Source organism: Pseudopipra pipra, chromosome 14 (assembly GCF_036250125.1).
Source record: "Pseudopipra pipra isolate bDixPip1 chromosome 14, bDixPip1.hap1, whole genome shotgun sequence".
NCBI classification, from domain to species: Eukaryota; Metazoa; Chordata; class Aves; order Passeriformes; family Pipridae; genus Pseudopipra; species Pseudopipra pipra.
The window spans coordinates 8,772,882-8,790,153 of NC_087562.1; the positions used below are offsets into that span (position 1 = coordinate 8,772,882).

At 50.7% G+C, this 17,272-nt stretch overlaps 1 protein-coding gene across 2 annotated transcripts in view; it reads left to right on the forward strand.

The window, feature by feature from the left end:
- The window catches only part of WWP2 (WW domain containing E3 ubiquitin protein ligase 2), a 42,866-nt gene that overhangs the window by 13,833 nt on the left and 11,761 nt on the right, over nt 1-17,272 (forward strand). For both annotated transcript variants that reach the window (XM_064670470.1, XM_064670471.1), the window contains 4 exons: nt 639-838; nt 3,204-3,420; nt 7,832-7,921; nt 17,092-17,266. In XM_064670470.1, the coding sequence (XP_064526540.1) occupies nt 639-838; nt 3,204-3,420; nt 7,832-7,921; nt 17,092-17,266 (682 nt within the window). The remainder of the gene's footprint in view (nt 1-638; nt 839-3,203; nt 3,421-7,831; nt 7,922-17,091; nt 17,267-17,272) is intronic.

Consider the following 17,272-nt stretch of genomic DNA (forward strand, 5'->3'; position numbering starts at 1 on the left):
AGAGGTTGGGCTGCTCTGGCCATGGGGACATGGAGGCAGGTGAGCTCCACTGTGACACAGAGACCCCCAAGAGATGGAGCAGCTGCACCTGAGCCAGTCACAGCCTGTGCTGTGATTTCAGCTTCGATCTTTCCCAGCTGCTTGTTCCCTCCTTTTCCGGGGGCCACGGCTGTCTTGGCAGCAGCAAACACTTGCACCTTCCTCACCTGTTTCTGTGCAAGGCTTGGAGCGAGGTGGGAGGCACCAGTGAGGATCCCCTCTGTGGTGCAGGAGGTGGGGCTGCCATGGGATCTCCCCTGGGATCTGCAGGGGTGCACGGAGCAAGCTGCCAGGAGCCACGGTGTCTCAGGGCTGTGAGCTGGTGACTGGCCATGAGTGCCCAGGGTTGTTCCTTGGCATGTGAGGTGGCCACCCGTGAACAAAATCAAGGGGTTGTCACTCAGGTGACTCTTCCGTGGGACTCTGCCACTGGCGGGTTTGAGCAAGCAGCATGAAGCTCGGGGCAGTGCCCTGAGTGGAGGCACGTGGCTGCATCCCGCCCGTTCCCAGGGATGGAATCGGCACAAGACTGAGGCAAAAAGGCAGGAGTGGGGTTTTCCATGTATGTCTCTCACCTCCCATGTTCTTTTCCCTCGCAGGACGCACCGACACGCGGCCGGAGTGGCCAGGGGAAACACAGGGAGTGGAGAGCAAAGTCCCAGCGCCAGGAGCCGGCACCGGCAGCAGGCCAAGAGCACACAGCATGCCAGCATGGCCAATGGCACAGCCAATGGCACGGCCAACGGCACTGCCAATGGCACAGCCAACACCATGGCCAACGGAGCAGTCAACAGCACAGGTGAGCCAACGCTCAGGGAGGTGGGGACCAGAGGTCAGGGATATTTATGGTGGAGAAAATCCATTTCCGCTGAGATGATGGATCTTGTAGTGCCTAGGAATGTCCTCCCTGTGAGTCGATTGATTTTTTTTTTTTTTATTGCTCCTACTGCTGATAAGCCGCACAGCTCCGCAGAGCTCTCTCGTAGGATCAGTGCTGCCTGTCAGGAATGATTCCTGTGGCTCCACTCTGGAGCCACCAGCTCCAGGTGTTTAAAAGGACACTGGGACAGCAGCATCACTGACGCCACAATGAGGAGGACAGTTGTCACTGCTGAGTGGACTCTTTTCAGGGTTCAGCTGAATTTCCCATCAGCCTTAAGTGAAGATCTGAAGTGAGAGGAACAGCTGCCTGTGGAGCATCAGCAAAGGCACAAACCCAGCTCTCAAAGGGGGCTGGTTCTTGCATCAGAGGGTATATTTGGAAAGGTTTCTCTTGTGTTTTCTTGGGTTTGTCCACAAAGCCCTGAATCCCTTGTGGAGCAGGACTGGGGCCTGCTGAGTGCCTGACTACAAAGTCACATGTGACTGATCTGTTTTCCTTCTCTAGCTTTCGTGGAGCACCTCTCACTCCTCCGCACTGAGTTTGCTTTTGTGGGAGATCTGGAAGGAAAAGCAGAGTGTTTTGTTTAGGAGAGAAGGAAGTGTTTTGTTTAACCCAGAAGGAAGTTGGGGGTTTTTTACGTTTCATTGGGAAGACCTGTAACAACGCAATTTCAATTTTGCCAAAGCTCATTTTTGCCAAAGGCCAGCCCTCCCGAGTCTCCTCACTCTGTGGACACTCCCTCAGGCTGGGGACAGGATTTTGTTCCCAAGTACAACTTGGCTTCTTGGCTTTGGTTTGTTTAAAGCACGTTTTACTGGCCCAGCCGCAGCCTCCCCAGTGGCTTTATGACTGTGCTGTCCTTGTTGGTGTTTACCGCTCACACCCTCTGTGCCTCCCACAAATCCTGTCAGTGATGACTTGAGGATGGGGAGAGGAGTGTTTTGGATGGCTGAGATTAGTGTTGGACACCCTGGAGTGCCTCTACAAACCATCCTCTTGCCCTTCAGTTTGGTACATTTTGGTGACATTGCCATGTTTTTCGAGCAGGCTGTTGCAAGAACGTCCCCGTTACATTTGTCACTCTCAGCTGTAATTTCAACAAAAGGAGATTATTCCCAGGCGTGTTTTCCCCACAGTCACATTGTTCAGCCCTTGCTGTGTTCCCCCTGGAGCCCTTCCTTATCAGGTGAACTTTGGATCAGCTTTTCCCTGCTTTGTCCAGGACTGTGATCAAACCAACCATGCCATACTCAACTGGGTCATCCTGTAGGTTCTCTTTGGAGACTGGCACAGCGTGATTGAGGCTTCTAAAACTGCCCTTTCCCAGGCTTGCTCGACATAAGGGGCAGTCAGGGACCTCCTCAGCTGGCTGCCACAGGACTCTAGTGGAAGTTGCTGCTGACCTGAAAATCTTCCTCACCCTCAGTGCTGCCTGAGGGCACCTCTGCTGCTGTGTCCCAGGATCCCTCTGGTGCTGGAGGATGTTGTCCTGCCACTTCCAGCTGCCAAGCAGAGTCCTGAGCACTCTGCCTCTTCTCCAGAGTGTCTGTAGCTCTTCAGTCTCCCATCTGTAGTAGTTCATACTGGTTTTTCCTACGATACTAAATATTTGGGCTTCCCTTATGGTTTTGTCCATTTCTCAGCTCTAAATCGTGGAGCTCTGTCTGCATCCCATACTTTGTTCCTTGTTTCTGGGTTGTTTTTAAAACTTTTGCTTTGCCACTCCAGCCAGGATGTCTTGTAGCAAAGGTTCTGCTCAGCTAGGCTGCCAGGTCTCAGGGTTTTGGGTATCTAATAAGTATTCCTCAAACAAATTCCCTTTCATTTTTTTGCTTTGCATTTTCCTCCTCATCATTTTTCTTTGTAGTTTTCCTTTACTCTGTCTCTTCCCCTTCCCTTTTTCAAAAGTTCACTGGAATCCAGCAACATTTAGCTCTTTCCAGTGCTGTTGACTTGCTGAGCCCAGGTTTCATTCTGCCTCGGGGGAGATGCTGCACCCACAGTTTCGGAGGGCCTGCTCATTCCCTGATTTCCCATCAGGGATGCAGCATGTTTCAAGTGGCTGAAGAGAAACTGAGCACAAAAAAGTACCCTCTACTTTTGTCTCAAGATAGAGGCAGTGGTTCCCAGAGGGATCTGGGTCACACAGGTGCTGCCTCTGCTGCAGGCTGGAAGCACTGTGAGTCCCGTGCTTGGGTTGTCATCCAAGCTCTGCTCCCGGGAGGATTGGCCAGATCCCATCCCCTCCTGGGTGCTGACCCCCTGCTCTCTGCCCTTCCAGTGAACGGGGACGCCGTGAGTGCCGTGGACATTGAAGAGGACAGGCCAGCAGCGGGGGCGAATGCTCCGGCCCCGGCGGTGTCCGGCACGACCGACGGCCCCACCGCTCCTGCCCCTCCTGCCCTGCCAGGCTCTGGAGAGGCCGAGGAGGCAGCGTCCGGCCCCAGTGCCCCCCCGGCCCGGGCAGCAGTGCCCGCCCTGGATGCTCTGCCCCCTGGGTAAGCTCTGCTTTCTGCCTGAGACTTCTGCATGGTGGGTTCCTGTGGCCCTCGGGGAGGGAGGCAGGGCCCTGGAGGTGGGGACAGGAAGAAACTGGGACACTGCTGTGGCCTGGAAGGAGAGGCTGTTTGAGGGAGGGAAGTGCTGCCTTGGGAGCTGGTGGGAATGCTGGTGCTCGGTGGAGCAGGGGTGGCCTGGGGCACCTGTGGGGATCCCTGTGCCCTGCTCACCTGGCACAGCCTGTGCCCCCTGCTCTGCCCATCTGCTCAGGATTGGCTGCCATGGACCCTCTGGACCAGGGGCTGGGCTGTGCCGGCGCAGGTTTGGGGCAGTAAAGAGTGGATGGCAGCGCAGTGCCAAGCAGCCTCTCAGCATCCATGCAGAGCTCTCTGCTCTCCTGGGACTGCTGAAGGGATCAGGCAGAGGAAAACACACGGGAGAGCAAGCGTGGATTTCCAGGGAGCTCCCACTGAGCAGGAGGGCACAGACACGCTCGGGGGCAGATGGGCAGGACCCTCCAGTAGCAGTGCCCGTTCTCCCTGGTGCGGATGCTCCTCCTCCTCGGGCTATGGAGAAGGGGCTGGAGAAGACCGGGGCTGGAGGAGAACAGGGAGGGGCTGAGCAATGCCCGTGGATGTGCTGGCTGTGGGGGTGTCTGGGCTCAACCCCCTCTGTGTTGCAGCTGGGTCGTTCTCCCCTTGTATCAAACACCTTGAATTCTGGGTGGGGGTGAAATGGGCTGTGTTTGGGATGAAGGGAGCTGTTTATTTTCCCTTGGCTGAGGCGATGCCTGAAAGGTCAGGGCCTGCTCGCGTGTCAGTCACAGGTAATTAGGGTTAACGGCTCAGTGTGCCTTTATGCCGGGTGTGTGAGGGGTTCTGTTCTCCTGGCCTGGGCGCTTCCTGTTTCCAGGCAGCTGGAAAAGTCCAGTGCTCTCAAAAAGGCCTTTATTCCAGGCAGAGCTTATGCCCCTTTCTGCTCCTACCAGGTAGACTGAAGGGCTCCTTTTCCCCACCTGGGGTTGGAAACAGGCTGTTTCTTTCCTGGGGTGGAGGAGCCAGCAGATATCTCATGATTCGGGGTTCTGAAGGCTCGGGAGGCTGCAGGCACTGCTTTCTAAGACCAGGCTGGATTTGCCTGGTCCAACCAGGTATAAGGGTGGCCCTGTCCTCCCCACCACCGTCTCCCTGTGGAGCTCACAGACCAGAGAATTGTGTGTGTCGGAGCAGGGAGGAGGATAAAGCTGTTGTGCTTTGGAAGACAGATGGAGAGGAACGGTAGAGGAGTAGTGAGCCATCCTCCAGGCTGAGCTCCCAGAATTTGGATATCTGGAGACACCTTTGATTAGTGCTTTCTGTGCCAGTCCCTCCCTTCCTGGCAGTGGGATCTGTAGGGGGAAGAGGGTAACCACTCTCTGGCATGTGCTGTGTTTGTGCCATGCTGGGCTGGCTTGGGCAGCACTCACCTGCTTGGGATCAAGGTCTTCCCAGGTAAAGGAGAGCGGAGAGTTGAGTCCGTTGAAGCCCTGAGAGCTGCCAAACCAGGTCCTGGGCTAACAGAGATTTGCTAAATTGGGATTGCACAACACACTGTGTCCTGGGGGTGGTGTGAAGGAGCTTCTGGGGCTCTCTGATCTAAGATGGCTGGTTTTTGCTTGGCTCACCACACCAGGGAATTACTTTGACTGGTGGTTTGGGGCCCTGAGTGGGAGATGGGGATGCAGAATAGCCCCTCGCTATTCTCCCCATCTCTGCTGGGATGTCTGTGAGGGAACACTGCAGAGCCCGTGAGGGATGGCTTCTGCTCTACCACTCGCAGGAGCAACATTCCCTGCAGAGCTGCCAGTCATTCCAGGCATGGCGTCCCTCCTGCTTGCCCTGCCTCATTCTCCACGTGCCTCCTTGCATCCCTGGGAGCGTGGGGAGCACTCTCTTCAGCCTGTGTTCTGGGCTGTGACAGATGGAGGCAGAGCATTGGGTTCATGTGGGGATTCGGAGCGATTTGCTCTGCTCGGATCTCTGGGCCTCAACATCTGCACCAGGTGTGGTGGCTCAAAGGCATCCCTCACACAACTGAGAGTCTGTCCTAGGGGCTGGAGGGTGCTGGAAGGAGTTCTGAGTAATTCCAGCCCCAACAGTGCCCAAAACCTCCTTCACATGCTCCAGGCAGAGCATTTCCTTGCAAAGCCAGGAGCGTGTGGAGCCGGCACAGCGGCCGCAGTGCCCGAGGCCTTGGGCGCAGGGTCCCGGCTCTCACTTGGGGTTTCTGAGTGGATCGATAACAAAAGGGGGCAGGGAGGCATAAGAGCCCCTGGCTCCTGCATCTGGATCCTATCAGGGATGATCCTGCACAGGGACAGCCGGCCAGGAGGGGGGTGTGTGCATGGCGCTGTCTCGCCCGCACAAAGAGGTGCATTATGTTGCCTGGCAGGAGCCACAGGGCTGTGGTTTCTTACATAAGGAGGGCGTTTTGTTTGGACTGCTGAGTTGTCTCAGCTCTGCCACTTCCCAGTGCCCGTGGCTCCCTGCATCCATGGCCATCATGAGCCTGTGGATAGCTGGAGGGGAGCTGCTGGGGGCCATCGTGTCAGGCGCTTCATCCTTGCAGTGTGTGCACGTGGGGAGAGCTGTCACTATCCAGTGCTCCCAAAACCATGGACCTCCTTTGCTGGTGGCCATGTGGAGCTGGGCAGGGTGGTCTGAGTGAGGATGGGATGTCCCCAGTGTCCCCATCTCCCAGGCTGTTGCTGTGTGTCAGCAGTGACTGCGGTTCATCACTGATGCAGGGACTGCTGCCCACAGGGTGAGCCAGCCCTCAGCAGATTTACTTTGCAGATCACCAGGGAGCTGCTGGTGAGGAGCCTGTGAGCTCATCAGTGTTTGTACAGAGTGTGACACAGGAGCAGAGGATGTCAGTCAGTAGCTGCCACCACCAGCAGCTCTCCCAAATCCCGTGTGGCTCTTGGCAGTCATGAGGGCACCCAGAGGGGTATCTGAGGGATCCAGAAACCTGGAGGAATTGTCATCATGGGATTTCTGGTCTCTACAGCCATGGGAATGGTATGTGGGGCTTGAGAGCACCTTGTCATAAAGGACTTCCAAGTCCTCAGAGCCATATGGATCAGAGAACCCGTTAATGAATCTGTTCAGAGCAATTCCACATCCCTGCCTTCTCCCTGAAGATGCCCAGGGACCTTCCACCATCCATCTCATGGGGTGGACACACTTATGTCTTAGGACATCCCAGCTGTGCTGGTTTTCTCTTAGGGATTTCAGTCTTGTTTTACCTGTCCTGGTGCTTTTAGTGATCAGGAATCTGGGCAGCGTTAGGCTTGGCAGCCCCTCACCCTCAAAGGTGCATGGGCACAACAGGTCCTGCCTTGGGCTCTCCATCATGGATACCCGCTGGTGTCCTAGATCTGTTCCAGGGAGGAGAAGGCCCAGTGCTGCTGGCTGATAGCAACACCTGCAGGAGTTACCTGGCCTCTGCAGAGGCTGGGATGATGGTGACCTGTGTTGCAGCAGGTGTGTGGCTGTGGCTGAGGTCACTATTTGATGACTCCATTGTCCCCTGGGAGGTGTGAGGGTGAGCCAGAATGGGGCATCAGTGCCCGGAGCAGCTCCTTCCCCAGGGCTGCCTGCTCTGTGCCGCTCTGGGCTGGTTTCCTTGCTGTCACAACAGAAGCTGGTGTAGTAATTTGCTTGAGCTTTTTGTGATGATTAGAGACAGAAGACTGAATGGGTAGGGAGGCCTGTGGGAGCAGGAGTGTGACAGGAGAACACTTTATCTGTCAGCAGCTGCTGGCTTGCCTCCCTCTGCTGCAGGATAAAAGCTGACAGGAAAGCACAGGCTCCATGGAGCTTTTACCTTTGCCAGGGTAAATTCATGAATAAATTCAGGCAGAGAATGGTTCTAGTGTGGCCCAGAAAAGCCAGGCTTCCTGTCACACAGGCTGTCCTCAGGGGCCATCCCGACTTGAGTGCCGTGGCCACGTGGTGTGTTTGAGCCGTGGCTGTCAGCAGTGAGCCTTGGGGCTGCCAGGGAGAGAACCCAGCCCCAGCCCAAACTCAAAGGCTTCCCTGTAAAGACATATTAGGAGAAACCCAACAAAAACGACATCAAAAACACCGGGTGTAAAACTGACCCTGTGTGAATTCTTACGCTGACCTTTCTGGGGGAAATGAGGAATTTCTGCTCCAAGTTTTGTGTGTTCCAGAGGGCAGAGTGCTACAGCCCCTCTCCCATAGTCTCCATCTAGCAAGGCCAGCAGCTGCCATGCAGACCTGTCAAATAAAGTTTGGAACACTGAGGATGTGAGAAGGGGGGCTCACTGACCCACCAGGTGCAGCTCTCTAGATGTTCTTGGTTCTAGCAAGGATCACCTGCCTCAGGATTGTGTTTTTGTTGCAGGTGGGAACAGCGGGAGCTGCCAAATGGTAGAGTCTACTATGTAGACCACAACAACAAGACCACGACGTGGGAGAGACCCCTTCCTCCCGGGTAAGGGGCGTGGGGGCAGCTGGCACCTCAGACACTGATCTGACTTGCAGCTCCTGGTGAGCAAACGGGCACCTCAGAGTGCCTGAACCTGAAGCTGGACCCTGGGCTCTCTGAGGGCTCTCTGGGGTTCTCAGCCACATTGGGGTCTGCTTGTGCTTGAGGAGACGATGCTGCTGAGCTCCATGAGACCTGCTCTGCAGAACTCTTGTAGATGAGGGCCCAGCTTCCCCTGCAGGAGTGTCTTCAGGTCACAGCCCTGAGGCCATTTGCTTTCCAGAAGTTTGTGGAATTCTCACTGTTACGACCCGCCCCAGGAAAAGAGGAGGGGGGAGGTAACCCAGGTTTTATCAAAAATTCCTTTGGCGTGGATTAAAGCGAAACGACACTAAATAATCGGTGTATGAAAATATATATTGATAAGATTTATTTTAACAATTTTGAATCAACAGGTAAGTTAACATTTTTGGGTGCTGTCATAATCAATAGGTAAGCTAACACTTTTGGGTGCTGTCATAACCTTTCTGGGGAGGAGAAAAATGCATAGGGGAGGGAAAGGCAGGATAAGAGCCAGGGAGAGTAAGAGAAAAGAGAAGAACCCCTTTTGGGGGGGGGAGAAACTGTTTAGGGGAGAGGAAAACCAGGATGAGAGTAAGGGAAAAGAGAAGCTGAGAGTATAAAAGAAATGGACATAGTCACCGCCCACTGGATCCAGCGATGCTTGAGAGCGATGGTCTTGATTCGCAGGCGGTGGGGGAGAAGGAGAACTCCCGAATTCTCAAAGTCACCAGTCAGTTTATATACCCTCAGCATGCTCTGGCACCTCCCTGGCATGAGGGGTTGTTTTTCCTTTTTTGGGCTTAGTCCACCTGAGGCATCTTCTAGGCCTTGTGCTGTGTCCTTTGTGTTTCGCCTGGTTCCCGCCTTTCAAGTTTAGCAGAGGGGGGCCTTGGTTGCCCATCAGATGTATCAATAGTCAAAAGCCTGCAAGGTCAGTACTTCACACCTTCAGCACTGGAGCGAGGGAGGCCTTGGTTGCCCATCAGATGCATCAATAGTCAAAAGCCTGCAAGGTCAGTACTTCACACCTTCAGCACTGGAGCGAGGGAGGCCTTGGTTGCCCATCAGATGCATCAATAGTCAAAAGCCTGCAAGGTCAGGACTTGTCTTTTCAGGACTTCACACCTCCAGCACTGGAGGGAGGGAGGCCTCGGTTGCCCATCAGATGTATCAATAGTCAAAAGCCTGCAAGGTCAGGACTTCACACCTTCAGCACTGGAGGGAGGGAGGGGCTCGACTGCTCATCAGAGGTATCATGCAAGTCGAAAGCCTGCAAAAGTCTCCTAGAATGCATAAATCATCAACCATTTCAGTCTCTGACACCACCCCGTGATTTATGCATTCAATAATTTTTCTTCTTTTGTCGTTCTCTGTGAATCTTCTTTGTGGGCGGTGCTTTTCGTGTAGTGGACAGGGAGACAGAAGAGTGAAGGAAAGGAAGAGATTGCCCTAATGCATTGCAATTCTCCCCCCCTTCAAAAAACAAACTAATTTTATAATAACATAGTAAGCTAATTTGCATTAGTTACTCTCTCCACCCTGTGAGTCGTCATAGGGGATGTAATAGGATCTCAATGGTTACAATCAAATTTCTTAACATTAATGAGGTTACAAACATACATACAAATATTTGAAATTATACAAAAAACAACAACAAAAAAAACTGAGTTACTTGGGAGCTGGTAAAAGGCTTTCTTATGTTTTCTTTTAGGCCTAAATTTAGTTCCGTTTCGTTAAATTTAACCAAATATAAAATTCAATGCCTTTCAAGGCAGAAGGCTAATGTATATAATGCATATTTATATAACTCTAAATATGCATAAATACTTGTACTAACTCCCAGGTTATATTTGGTTGAGTTTCTCAATCGAGAGAGATATTTAAAAGGACAAAATGAACTTGACAAAAATCAAATTAACAGTACATCTTATACAATTTTACCAGTAAGTTGCTCATATAAAAGAACACATTCAAAAAGCTTTTCCCAAGCTAACCTGCCCCCCAACAAAATAACAAAACAAACTTGGCAAAACTAAACTAGCAGTACATAAAATGGCTCGTCTTACACAATCTTATCAGTGAATTGTTCGTGATAAAAAAAAAACAAAACCCAAATAAGTCAACAATTATTAATAAACTGATAACACAAGTAATTCTGGGAGTAGAGGGGACACAAACACAATGTTTGTGGCAAAGTTCTACATATTGCAGACTTACTGAGACAAAAATACATACAGGCATGCATATTACAAAGTTATTAAGATAAAAACATAAATACATGTCAAAGAACAGTATAAGTCTTCAGTCCTGTTGCTATTTCGTTTTCTCATGGGATACTTGTAAGCTGATAATAGAAGCAGTTGTGGGGGCAGTTATCTCTTCTGCCTCTTGCTGCAATTGATGCTCCATTGGTTTCATGCAGTTTGATCTCTTCTGCTGGCAGGTTATCTCCTCTGCTGGTAGGTTTCTGCAAAAGAACAAATCTGGCCCACTACGGACCGATTGTTAAAAAGAAGGAAGAATCCATCGAGTGTTTATTCGATGGTCCTTCCCGTGGGCATCTGTGGCTACCCATGTATGAGGGTTAACCGGGGTTTTTAAAGTGAGTGGCACCTGTCCCACGGAGGGTAGATTTACTAATACAGGTTGGCCTGGATAATGGAGTAGTTTTACAGGATCTTTACTTTTATTCTCCCTCGGTAGAATAGTGGGAGGTTCAGGGCAGAATGCTGTAATTCGAGGACAACCATTTATTCCCCATCGGCTATTGATTTTGGTTACTGCATCAGAAACTCTGGAGGCCCATTCAGGGTTATGAGGTTTTATGGTTCGCTTTAAGAGCCCATTGGTACGTTCTACAATACCATTCGCTTGTGGATAATATGGAGTGTGGAAAGTCCACTGAATTCCCTCTTCTCGGGCCCATTCTTGTACCACCCCGGCAGTGAAATGGCTCCCATTGTCTGATTGGATAGACTTTGGTTTGGGCAGGTGACTGAACCATAGTTTTAGAATTTTCACAGTATTCTCTCCCGTGGCTCGTCGCACGGCTTCAGCTAGGGTTAGTCCTGATATTATTTCTACCCCGACCAGGATGTATTGTTTTCCATAAGAAATTCTGAAAGGACCGATGTAATCTACCTGCCAGGTATCCCACAATCCCTTGTTATCCCTCAGGTGTAGGGGTGGATCTTTCAGTGGGTCATGATCTTTCAACCGAGTGCGGCAGAGACTACAGGCAGAGATTACTGTGTTGCACAGTTCTCTGGTAACTGGCCACCCTCTACTGACTGCTTCTTTAAACAAATCTCTGTTTCCCGAGTGGTCTCTTTTTACATGTAACCATTCTAACAAGTGTTCCCACTTTTGCCCCTCACCCTCTATTGTTATCTTAGCTAACCGTGTCAGTGAGTCTACTTGATTGTTTAACAGATGAGCGGGATTGTTACCTGTTTGGTGTGCAGCAACCCACCCCACAAGGAACGTTTTTTGTCTAGCAATGTTTAGAATCTCTTTCCATTTTTCTTGTTGCCACACTGATACTTGATTCACTTCCCACTGATTTTGTTCCCAAAAAGGGAGCCACTCTGTACATCCTTTAAATACTGCATAGGAATCTGTGTAAATGTATGTGTCTCCTTCAGTGTCTGCTTCCTTGGTAAATACACTCCATACTGCTACTAACTCGCCAACCTGAGCACTCCCTTCTCCTTCTGTCACTACCCTGTTCCCTGAATCAACATGTAGGGCTACTGCTCGATATTTCCACACTTTTCCCTCTCGCCTGGCAGAAGCATCTGTAAACCAAACATTTTTTAAGTTAGGTTCAAAAGCGGGAGCAGGTTTTATACAGGAAGGAGGAGGGTTTGAATCAGGTAGCTTACAAGATTGTTCCTGTATTTGGAGTATTTTTGGAGCTCCCTCAGTTATTTGTCGAGAGTGGTAGTAATGATCAATTTGTGCATACCATCTCCGGACTGTTTCTCTCTGAGCTACCCCTGCAGGAGGGGGGGTTCCAGATATCACTGGTTTTAAAACCTTAAAAGGCCCTCGCAGGATGATTGATTGGTGTCGAATTGTCTTCTCTGCTTCCTGCAGGGCTAAACAGACCACAAATAGGCCTTTTTCCCAAGCAGAGTATCGTTTTTCAGCATCTTTTAGGCTGCGAGAAAGAAAACCAATGGGGCGAGTGGGACCCTCAGGTCCTCGCTGCCACATATGTATGGACAGACTGTGAATTGCAAACCCCCACTCAATCTGGAGTGGGTCTGTGGGATGTATAGGCCCCAAAGTTTGGTATACATTAGCTTCAAAGATTAGTAATTTTAGGGCTTCTTCATGCATGGGGGTCCACTCCCATGTTGCCTTTTTTCGTGTTAGGTCATACAGGGGGCGGGCAATAATAGAGAAGTCTGGAACATGTTTTCTCCAAAAAACCAGTAAACCCAAGACATGCTGGAGGTCTCTTTTACTCTCTGGCATCTTTACTTGTTCTAGGGTGTTTAAGGTTTCAGGAGGGATGCACACAGCTCCCCCTTTCCACCATATACCTAGGAATTTTACTTCGGAGGAAGCAGACTGTACCTTTTCTGTGGGAATTTGGAGTCCCAGACTCTCTAGGTGAGTGATAATATTTTTCTGGGTCTGGCTCACTGGTATGACATCAGAGCCACCAATTAAAATATCATCAATATATTGATATATCTTAGTCCCTTCCTCAGGAGTAATTTGAGCCAGCTCCTGTGCGAGTGCATGATGGGCCAGGGTAGGGGAGTGTCGGTATCCCTGAGGTAGGCGAGTAAAGGTATATTGATTACCCTCCCAGGTAAAAGCAAAACGATCTCGGTCTGCCTCCTGTAAGGGAACCATAAAAAACATATCTTTGACATCAATAGTTGCAAGAATTGGATGGGCCTGCTCCTGAATTGTAGCAATCAGCTCAGCTATGTTAGGTACTGCAGCTGTCAGGGGGCCACTGTTAGAGTTGAGACGTCGGTAATCTACTGTAAGCCTCCAATTTCCATTAGGTTTACGAACAGGCCATACCGGTGAATTGTATGGTGAGTGTATGGGGATAATCACTCCTTGCTCCTGCAGTTCTGCAATTACTGGAGCAATTCCTTCACGTGCCCCTAAAGGAAGCGGGTAGGGTTTTACGTTTGTTATTTTAGAAGGAGGCAGACTTGGAGCAGTTTGCAACAGACGGACAGAGGGGGGTGGGAGACCAAACACCCATTCTCTCCCTCTGGCATCTGTCCAGGCCCTTCCTTTTAGCAAATCTAGCCCCAGGATGTTAGCTGGTAATGGCCCTACAATCATGGTAGTTTCTGTGGCTGTCTCATCTCCCGGTAACCAGCATTTCACTCGAGCAGTGCGTTGGGGTTGGGATTTGCCAAAAGCATCAGTTACCCATATCTTTTGTTTGTCTGGCTTAATGCCACACTGAGTAGCAGCTTCAGTTTGGAGTGCTGAGACCTGTGCACCCGTGTCTACTACGAATGTAACTAGAGATTTAAAAGGGCCGAGAGGGAAAGTGATTACCATATCTCCCTGGCTGTTTTCTGTGAGCCTTCTCATGTAAACCCACTGACCGCTCCCCGGCTCACTTACTGGGAGAGGCGAACCCCGTTTCCCGGCTGGGAACTGGTTAAACTGATTTCTGGTGGGGCTGAGGGAACTACAGTGTTGGGCTCCTGGGGAGAGTTGCCCCCAGGGGGTGACTCATGCTCTTTGATCTTATCCCAATGCTTTATCAAGTGTTCCAAATTAGCTGTAGGTAATTTGTCCATCACCTCTCGAGGAATTCCTTTCTCAACACCCTCCACCCACAAACTGTACCTTGTTCGCTCACTAGGTATCACATTTTGCTGACGATTACCTGCCAAAGGTGGTTTTCGAGTTTCTCCCACCCTTCTGATATCTGTTTTTTGTTTAAAACTACTTGTATCAGAGATCCCCAACTGTCTACCAGTAGTTACCAATTCTTGGGCCACCTCCAACCAGGTCATTCCTGGTGGAGCACCCCTTCTTCCGGGCCTGGGGGTTGTCATTATGCGTTCTTGTAGTTGTTTAGCATGGGTTTTTAGTGCATCAGGCAGACCTCTGATTAGGACAGGAAATCTTTGTGGATCCGCCTCGAGTTCCATAGGGGAATGTCGCTGCGAGTCCAACAGTCTTGTATGGATTAATTGGAGGCATGCAGTTTTTTGTACACTTTCGACAATGTGGCCAATTGTGGGGGTTTTAATTGTGTGAGGATCTCCCCTTTCTATAGGGTCTAACCCGCCTGCCCAGTAGGCAGCTCTCTGGGTCAGCGGCCACGGGGCTCGGTTATCATTTGTGGTCAGGAAGACCCCAGGGCCCCAAAATCCTCTGGCCTCATCTTCACTCAACAAAATCCGATCTCCTCCAGTAAGGGACACCCTCCACACATATTCAGTCTCTGATTCACTGGCCTTACGACTGTATTTTTCCTGAATTTTGGCCAGTGCTTCCCCCGTGTACGGGGTAATTCGTGTGGTAGTTTGCCTGTCTGTCCCCCGGCCAGTGGTTTCAGTTTTAATGAGGGGACGCATATGTATTACCCCCTCCTCCGGGTAACTTTGCTTCAACTCTTCTAATTCCCCAGAGGGGTACAGGGATTTGTTAGCATCTACCGGTTTAGGGTATTTTGAATTAATGTCTCGCAATTCACAATTTTTCATTTCCAGTATTTTTTTAAGCCTTTCATTTTGTTCCTCCTCATCTTCAAGGGCTGACCTAAGCAATGAGTTAATCTCTCTCTCTTTCTCCAGTGTCTGACGTTCAGCAGTTAACTGCAGGCGTTCTTTTTCTAATTGCTCCTGTAATGCCTTCATTGTCTCTTGAAGAGACCTTATCACCTCACCGGTAGATTTTTGAATAGCCTCTTTTCCTAGCTGGTCCTGCAAAGTTCTCATTGACTCTTGGAAAGATTTTATCATTTCACTTACAGATTTTTGAATAGCTGATTTTTGCCTTTGCACTGCTCTAAGGAATACGCCTAAGACAGCACCCACAAAAAACAGTTCTAAACCAAGGATAGCTATTAGGAGGGAATAATCCCCATATAACACAACCTGGGGTGTCATCATCCCCTTTGCCTCAGTCATTAACCCGGCTTAGGTTAATGTCTTTCTCCCCCTTAGCCCTCTGAGGGCTGGTTTGACTCTCTCCTGGAAAACCTTTCAACAGGTCCAGGTACCAGAGAACCTTTCAACAGGTCCAGGCCACACCAGGAAACCTTTCAACAGGTCTGATGTGCCCGGGTCACACCGAGAGGAGACAAATTCTTACTATAATTTTATTGCGAGGGGACAGTCACCATTTGACTCGCCCTCGGTACCAGTTTTAGACTACACCGATTACTCCACTATATCCAAAGGATCCTGTCCGTGACGCCAAAAATGTTACGACCCGCCCCAGGAAAAGAGGAGGGGGGAGGTAACCCAGGTTTTATCAAAAATTCCTTTGGCGTGGATTAAAGCGAAACGACACTAAATAATCGGTGTATGAAAATATATATTGATAAGATTTATTTTAACAATTTTGAATCAACAGGTAAGTTAACATTTTTGGGTGCTGTCATAATCAATAGGTAAGCTAACACTTTTGGGTGCTGTCATAACCTTTCTGGGGAGGAGAAAAATGCATAGGGGAGGGAAAGGCAGGATAAGAGCCAGGGAGAGTAAGAGAAAAGAGAAGAACCCCTTTTGGGGGGGGGAGAAACTGTTTAGGGGAGAGGAAAACCAGGATGAGAGTAAGGGAAAAGAGAAGCTGAGAGTATAAAAGAAATGGACATAGTCACCGCCCACTGGATCCAGCGATGCTTGAGAGCGATGGTCTTGATTCGCAGGCGGTGGGGGAGAAGGAGAACTCCCGAATTCTCAAAGTCACCAGTCAGTTTATATACCCTCAGCATGCTCTGGCACCTCCCTGGCATGAGGGGTTGTTTTTCCTTTTTTGGGCTTAGTCCACCTGAGGCATCTTCTAGGCCTTGTGCTGTGTCCTTTGTGTTTCGCCTGGTTCCCGCCTTTCAAGTTTAGCAGAGGGGGGCCTTGGTTGCCCATCAGATGTATCAATAGTCAAAAGCCTGCAAGGTCAGTACTTCACACCTTCAGCACTGGAGCGAGGGAGGCCTTGGTTGCCCATCAGATGCATCAATAGTCAAAAGCCTGCAAGGTCAGTACTTCACACCTTCAGCACTGGAGCGAGGGAGGCCTTGGTTGCCCATCAGATGCATCAATAGTCAAAAGCCTGCAAGGTCAGGACTTGTCTTTTCAGGACTTCACACCTCCAGCACTGGAGGGAGGGAGGCCTCGGTTGCCCATCAGATGTATCAATAGTCAAAAGCCTGCAAGGTCAGGACTTCACACCTTCAGCACTGGAGGGAGGGAGGGGCTCGACTGCTCATCAGAGGTATCATGCAAGTCGAAAGCCTGCAAAAGTCTCCTAGAATGCATAAATCATCAACCATTTCAGTCTCTGACACTCACCTTTTTGTGTTCCTAGAAGCAGAGAGCTCAGTACGAACTGCTGTTGTTCTCTAGACTGAGTTTGTGCAGGGCTGGAGTGACCCAGGCGTGACGGGTGAAAGGGAAACACAAACCCACCCATGTCCTCCCCGGGAGCCTCTGGTTCCTGTGGGCACGCACTGTCTGCAGCCAGGCTGTGATCTCTGATCCTACCACAGCCTCAAATCCATGTGGGGTTAAAAGAGGGAGGCTGTTACCTGGAGAGGTGGGTTTGGGAGTAGCCCAGGTGTGCTCCTTCCCTCCTGCCAGGTCTCCAAACCAGTGCCTTGCCTCCCTCACAGGTCGGCTGTCCTGGAGGAATGCTCATGACATCCTGGTGGGAGCTCTGCTTGTGTCTGAGCATCCTTTCAGGCTTCATGTGCCCTTGCAGGAGCTGCTTCAACAGTTACCAGTCCTTTATATTTCCTTTTGGTGGATCTTTGTCCAAAAGAGTTTCTTCAGCTGTGAAACTGGTGGTTATGCTGGAGCTGGGCACGGAGCCCTTGTATTGGGTGTCTTAGTCCACAGGGCCTGCCTGGCTGTCTGAGGACACACAGTGACAGCTTCCTTGGGTGCTTCCAGGTGGGAGAAACGTGTGGATCCTCGAGGCAGGTATTACTACGTGGACCACAACACCCGGACCACCACGTGGCAGCGCCCCACAGCCGAGTATGTCAGGAACTACGAGCAGTGGCAGTCGCAGCGGAACCAGCTCCAGGGGGCCATGCAGCAGTTCAGCCAGAGGTTCCTGTACCAGGTGAGA